General features: G+C 45.5%; 1 protein-coding gene across 1 annotated transcript in view; it reads right to left on the reverse strand.

The window, feature by feature from the left end:
* ppm1h (protein phosphatase, Mg2+/Mn2+ dependent, 1H) overlaps positions 1-6,479 on the reverse strand; it is a 75,776-nt gene extending 69,297 nt beyond the window's left edge. The window contains exon 1 of the mRNA XM_063196688.1: positions 6,083-6,479. Within this exon, the coding sequence (XP_063052758.1) occupies positions 6,083-6,315 (233 nt within the window). The 5' untranslated portion in view covers positions 6,316-6,479. The remainder of the gene's footprint in view (positions 1-6,082) is intronic.
* Positions 6,480-7,786: the final 1,307 nt, after the last annotated feature.

Below are 7,786 nucleotides of genomic sequence, written 5' to 3' on the forward strand. Positions count from 1 at the left end.
GAAGATAGACAATGCTCCAGGAAAGAGCATGAAGGATAATTTCTTACTTTACAGGTAGCCACCTGGCAACAATCCTGGCACGAAAGACTCTCAAATCTATTGTTTTCGTCAACGGGTTGGTTATGATTTTACACCTTTATAATTATGGGCCCAGCAAAACTTTGAAGGAAAAGCTGGATTTTATGAGGTTAACTGGTAGTGGACTTTATACAATACTACATCTCATTTGCCAAACACTTGTGTTATACAAGATGGCACACAGACCTGTAACTACAACACACAATAAACAACTTTACTGTCTACTGTTGTCAGAAAAAAGTTCACACTTCCGCTCCTGGTCATCAAAGAGGAAGTGAAAGAGGAGAGGATCCCTATACGCGCTCTTCCCACTATTCACACATCTACTGCTGAGCAGAGACAGCTCTCACTCCGACACACTGACTGCAGACTAGTTCCCAACCTCACACACACACTGACGGCAGAATGTAGTCCACAACCTCACACACACACTGCAGGCTGTAGTCCACAACCTCTCACACACTGACGGCAGAATGTAGTCCACAACCTCTCACACACACTGTAGACTGTAGTCCCCAACCTCACACACACACTGCCTGTAGTCCACAACCTTCACAGTGCCTGCAGACTGTAGTCCACAACCTGACACACAGACTGCAGACGCTAGTCCACAACTTTCACAGTTCCTGGACAAGTACTACATATTGTGACCCTAATATGAAAGGAGTGGGCAGATCCCCTTGGACTTTGTGGGAATTGGACAGACATTGGCAGTAATCCCCTGTGAAATGTCTTTGTTTCACATCTCACCTCACCTCACACCCCACCAACCCCCCAGGCCCCACAGGCCCCTCAAGCCCTCTCTGTCCTCATATGACACAGCAGAATGCAGACTCCATTTCATCCATGAAATACCAGAGAGCCTGAGAGCCTGAGAGTATGAGTTTGTGTGTGTGTGTGTGTGTGTGTGTGTGTGTGTGTGTGTGTGTGTGTGTGTGTGTGTGTGTGTGTGTGTGTGTGTGTGTGTGTGTGTGTGTGTGTCTGTGTGTCTGTGTGTCTGTGTGTCTGTGTGTGTATCCGCGCATGTGTGTGTGCGTGCATGTGTGTGTGCGTGCATGTGCGTGTGTCCGCGCGCGCGTACGTGTGTGCAAAGTTGAAGCAGGGTTGAGAGACTTCTCCGTGCTTACACTGGATCACATCACATGACCTGATCAAGCACTCCGTAGCCAGAGAGGTGCAGTAAATCTGGAATAAATGCAGTAAAACTGGAATCAAAGTGAAAGCCTTCACAAAGGCAGAACCGAGAGTAGCCTACACAACTCAGTTTCAAATCCCCCCCCCCCCCCAAAAAAAAATCACAAGCTGAACATTCACACCACATTGCACTGCAGAGTTTGTTACATGCGGAAGGAAATTTCAAAGCAAATAACCTGGCAAAGGAACTCCTCTCTGGCCCTTGGCTGGCACTGCTCCCCAGGATTGCCAGGAGAGTCTGATGATTTCTAGCCCAAAAAATGCTCCACACCCGCCTGGAAGCACTCAATCCTGCCCAAATTTAACAAAATTCTATTGATTTCTATGGCTATAAATTTGCAGAAAAACCCGCCCAAGTGCCCTTTTCACCTGTTTTTATCCGCAGGCGGCCATCCTACACAGCCCAATTGGGCGGGAAACCACCCAATCTGGCAACTCTGCTGCTGGCCAGAGCCAAAGGCAAGTCAGGCCGGCCCCGCGCGGCGCGGTATTGAAAGAGGCCTGTATCTCATACGCCACGATTGAAGCCAACTCATTACTTCACCTCCAAATGAAATAGAGCAAACACAAATCCAGCTTGGCCTTGCACTCTGGCAGAAAGACCCCCTTTCACCTGCCGAAACCAAACGCCCGTCGTCTGTGATGATAAACATATTACCTTGGGTCAACACAGGACGGGACTAGCATCGAAAAACAGCTCGGGCATTTTATTTTGCCATAGACCACCAGCCTCTCACACTGCCCTCCTTGCTTTTCTACCATATCATGATTGGCTTGGTCCACAAGATAGACCAATGGGCCGACCCATCTAAATTGAGGGCCGATCTCTAAAGTAAAAACACCCCACAAACAAATAAAAAACAACAGTGCCGGCCCCTGAGGACTGTCGGCCCACCGGGAAAATGCCCTTTATGCCAGATGACCAGTCCAGCCCTGGGTCAACACACACCTTATGGCCCTTGGCAAGGCCGATGTGTTCCGGGAATACGCTAAATGAATCTGCTGAAAGAGCTTGTGTCTGGAAGCAGACAGAAGCTCCCTCATTAATACCTGTTGGGATTTTGCCCAACTCTGAAACGACTGACTCACAGGGAAACAGAAGCCGTTTCTCTAGTATGAAAGCTTTAGGTTATCTTAATGCTTAACCTGTGCCAAAGTGTATAATCAACCACACTCATTCTGAGCTGCCAATCTACATGAGTGACAGTTGTTATCCTGCAGCATACTGTATACTGCTTAGGTGCGGATTTGTTTCTGTGTCTGTTAGGGGTGTAAATAATAATCAAAATGTATCGATATATTGCGATATAATCTGACGATTGAATCGAGTTGCATCGTATTGTGGGGCATTCTTAAGTATCTAAAATAATCAAATCGAATCGAATCCCATCGCATCACATCGAATAATAAGATATCTGTATTGAATCATATCGTTATGGAGGCTGTGATTTACACCCCTTGTGTCTCTACAGGTTTACGTGACACACAAATCTGCTAAGTAACTGGCACTGCCATCTTCCTGCAGCCACTTTGCTTAGCTCAGCAATGTCATGATGGATATTTTATGGCCGGAAAAAAACTCTCGGACGGCCAGGAAGGAAAGACAGAGGGAGGGAGGTTTACAGACCTCATATTACTTCTCAAATTTCTATGATGGACTGATTCCGACGTCTGATTCTGACAATTCTTAAAATTGCGTTACCACCAGTTAGTCTTTTTAAAGAGTATGAATTAATCGTCTTATTTTATAGGAGGCAATAAAACCTGTGAATCTCTGCGTCTCCCTGTAACTGTTCTTGATCCACTCCTCAGCTCTACAGTCCCACTTTGGCAATAAGAAATGGGCTCTTTGATTCCACAGAAAGCCTCTAAGCTTTAACAATATCAATATGATCCACACAGAGGGCAGAGACTCCAAAGTACAGATAGTATTGCACTGGACATCATGATTATATTTCATGGCCTTCTATAAGCTTACACCCAGCACTGGAGAGAGACGGCCATAGAGCAAGCGTACTGTATGTGCATGCTTGTGTATGTGGGTACAGTGCTGTACTTGTGTGAAGTTTGCACCTGGTAAGCAGGTAGTATGTGTTCAAGGTAGAGAAAATCTGAGACACTCAAGGTTAATTTTTTTATACTTCTTATTTGGCTACAATGTGTGTGTGTGTGTGTGTGTGTGTGTGTGTGTGTGTGTGTGTGTGTGTGTGTGTGTGTGTGTGTGTGTGTGTGTGTGTGTGTGTGTGTGTGTGTGTGTGTGTGTGTGTGCGCGTGCGTTTGCGTGTGCCTGTGCCTGTGTCTGTGTGTGTGTTTGTGTTTGTGTGTGTGTGCGTGCATGCATGCATAAAGACACAAACCGCAAGTATAAAATACGATTACATGCGTTCGTGCATGCATGTGTGTCGTATGTGTGTGCCTGTGTGCATTCTAGCATGCGCATGCGTGCATGGGATGCGCGTGAGAAATCAAGTATATCAGTCAGCAAAAAGCATTGCCTCATCATGCCCCGGCGATCTTCCTCTCTTGTGTGTGTACTGCATACAATACAGAACGGTGGGAACCAGCACAGCTGTGGAACTCAGCTGACCACAAGTTGACTGCATGGGGCTGAAGTGCAGAGGGCTGTTATAAGCTCTTGTCTCTCATAAGCCCACCAGCTGGAGAACCAGCTGCTGGATAAATAACAGTAAATAACTGTAGCTGCTGCCTAAATAACAGTAAATAAATGTAGCTGCTGCCTTAATAACAGTAAATAACTGTAGCTGCTGCCTAAACAACAGTAAATAACTGTAGCTGCTACCTAAATAACAGTAAATAACTGTAGCTGCTGCCTAAATAACAGTGCTGCTAAAAGCCACCACGACCTCGCAACCACCCACCCAGCCCTACACAGCACAGCACAGCACAGCACAGCACAATACAGCACAGCACACAACATCACAGCACTGAACTGCACAGCACAGCACTGGACAGCAGAGAACAGAACAGCACAGCTTAGCACAGCACAACACAGCAAAACACAGCACAGCACAGCACAACGCAGTGCAGCTCAGCACAGCACAGCACAGCACAGCACAGGCCAATCATTCCCACGTACATACGCTGTTTATGTCCACAACAAGAAGGGTGCGTGACCTGGATCGCAGTGCACACACACAGCATAGTAATCTGCAAGAGTTGATTCAACACTTTTGGGGTGGGACCAACTGGGAAAGTATTAAAATCGACTCTCTGGGTGCTGAAATGACACTGTAAAGTTTAATGTGTGGCAGTACAAAAGAATGGCTTTCTAAACAAGACCTATGCACAACTTGACTGCATGCAAGCCAAACATTACATTACATTTGGCAGACGCTTCTTAACAAAAGCGACTTAAAATTGAGTATACTCATAGTCAGCATCACTAGCAGATACAAAGTGCACAGGAAATATAAAGAATAAGTGCAGATGCTAAGTAGGGTTAGTATGTTTTTGCCAATGTTGGGGACGCCCTCGAAAACGAGATATCCTATCTCAAGGGGTATCCCTAAACAAATAAATTGAAATCTGCATATATAGGGACTACATGTGCCCACTGGCCATGTTGAAGAACTAGTTCTGCATTTGACGTCAGCTCACTTTCATGACCACATGTGAAAAGGGCCTTTCTTTAAGCAACTGTATGGCAGCAGCGTACTGTATCCACATAACCACTAAACACCATGCACTGAAAAACCAGCAGGAGCAGGCAGAAATGGCTATATTGAGAATTTGTTTTTTTCCCGAAGTCTGAAAGTGTAGTAGCGAATGTGTTAAAGGGTTATAAACACCACTTGAAGCAGTATCTTGGTACTACGAACTGCAGAGTGTGTAGGCAGGAATGCTGCAAGCCTTTGAGAACTTGCTTTCAGCAAATCAATTGCACCTAATCATAGTATAGCCCAGGACACAGCATGCTCTTAATGGCATATCGTCTACTTTAATGTACTGTATACATATGAACACTGAACTTCATTGTTTCATGAATGTTCAGCTGCAGCTAAACTCATATGTGTACAAATGGTGTTAGAACACATTTTGATCAAATGTGCATGTGACATCCAGTGAGTTCACTGACAATTTGATAATCCTATAGGCTACCATCATGGATCTTGGGCATCACGTGGCCATAAAGTTATGGTTAAAGTAGATGGGAGGTTGCAACTCCTCATATTCATCTCATTTCTTTATACCTCAACTGAATGAGATGACGTATGCCAGAGGAGTGGCTGTGAGATTTTTTTGCTGCTAGGGATATTACGCCAGGGCATTTAAAACAGAAAAATATATAGGCTAACGTTCCCTTAAAATCAACTGATCAAAAGGGACTTTGCCAATTTTTGACCGTTTTCCCCATCTCTTCCTCCCTATAGGCTACCCATCATTTACTGTACAAAGGGCCCTCTTCAAGTAGTTTAGGGTAGGTTGCTGTCGCCGTTTGTGATTGGATGAAATTATTGTAACCAGGTAGAAAGGGGGTGACAAAGGGGTCTGAGCACTAGAAAGAGCTATTTATTTCCAAACATCTATTTGTCCTTTGCTAGCTTGTCCTGCCTTGCCCTGCGTCGTGAAGCAGGCGTAGCCTGTGCGATCATAACATCTAGTCATTTTATGCGCGCATATGAATGCGTTATAGGCTACAACACACAGAGACAGCTGGTCTTCACAGACACCACAGGCAACACAATTGCAATGTTAGACTCGCGTCGCCTTTGTTCATAATACATCTCGAAATATGGTAGAAAAATGCTGTGTAGCCTTTTGCTTTAAGATGGAGTCAGGCAGCACTTACTCCGCATAGCCGGTAGACCACGGCAGTCTATTCGTCTCTTTCAAGATGAGGATCGGCCGCGCTATGTGATCCGCGGAACACTCTATCTCGTCTGGTGACAGTCCCAAGAACTCCGGTCTCATGTAAGGGAATTTCAGCGGTAAATCACAGTTGCCCAGGTGATCTCCGTTGGTCCCCCCAGCCATAATACCTCCCATTATGTTGGCCACGGCCGACTTGACTCGTGTAAGCATGGTCCTGCTAGCCTACAGTGCGTGCCCCTGCCTGCTGTAGGTACTGTAGGCTGGCTACATTATATTGTGGTGGGTTTCCTATTCCCAATTTACCCCCCACCCCAGCTCCGCGCGCCGGCGTTCCATTCAAAAATGCGTGGACGACACGCGGACACCCCTCACAGTTTCACTCACACACACAGTCCCAAGTGAAAACGGAAATAAACTCATGGTGAGCGTAGTCATGTGACAGTCCTGTTGTGGGATTTGGTCGCATAGGCACCCGTCTCATCTGCTTAGTGACTGGGTGCCTTGAGTCGTCCCTGGCTTTGCGCACTTCGAACTTCAAACTACCGGTCAAATCAGCGACAAGTTGTTGAGTGTTTGACAGCACTGTCAGAGTGAAATCTATATGTAAAGGTGTCAGCGACTTGTTTTGCGCCCTCTCCAACAAATAATAGGCTACTGATAGTTTTTTTTAATCGTTGTTTTCCTTGCTTTACTTTTGGCGAGGTCTAGTAATTAGCCTTGGTGGCAAGAAAGTATCCGAGCAACATTTCACAGGATTTCACAGCATCACCAACAGATTCCTTATTGGAACTGGAAGTGTGGGCTATTCCTAATTTCTGCAGAGCGCTCTGTATGACCCAATTAGGCTCCCTGAAAATATGCAGGCTAATTCAGGGAAGCACCGATCATGCAATCATTGTGGGAAAGAGCGAAAGTTAAGTAGGCCTATGGCATTTTAGGGAGTTAAATGACCTTTTAATGACAGGCTGAGTAATCTTTTCACCGCGCTGTAAATTTGGCAGTTAATTTGAGATAATGATGATGAAGTAATTGAATACTGCTGTGTGACTGATTGGGTGTCAGTGTGCTACACACTTGATGTGAAGGGTTTGGAACTGAATTTGAAAGGGGCTCAGGGCAGGGTTCAAGTTTATATCGGCTGAACTCGCGCACTACATCTACAGATAGGACATCTATTCAGCATGTCTAGGTACACACTCTCTCTCTCTCTCTCTCTCTCTCTCTCTCTCTCTCTCTCTCTCTCTCACACACACACACACACACACACACACACACACACACACACACACACACACACACACACACACACACACACACACACACACACACACACACACACACACAGATGTAGACACAAATATCACTGCATACTTGTCAAATTTCTATCTGTGTGATAAATACATCCCATGTCTGTGTATCCTTGTACACCTATATTGCCAGTCTGCTGACAAGGGTCTCCCAGATAATCCAGAAAGGGGTGAGCACGGCACGAGGCACAAAGGTCATTATGCTCATGGCACATCAGCATTGATAACAGGTGACGTCGTCTACTGCTAACAGGCAACCTGGCTGTGGAACTTTGACTGTTCAATTCTTGACAGCATGTCTGAGAATGTGTTTCTGTCTGGATCTGAATAAAGTTAAATACCAGTAGTAATAATAATAATAATAATAATAATAA

The sequence above is a fragment of the Engraulis encrasicolus genome, chromosome 4 (genome assembly GCF_034702125.1).
Source record: "Engraulis encrasicolus isolate BLACKSEA-1 chromosome 4, IST_EnEncr_1.0, whole genome shotgun sequence".
NCBI classification, from domain to species: Eukaryota; Metazoa; Chordata; class Actinopteri; order Clupeiformes; family Engraulidae; genus Engraulis; species Engraulis encrasicolus.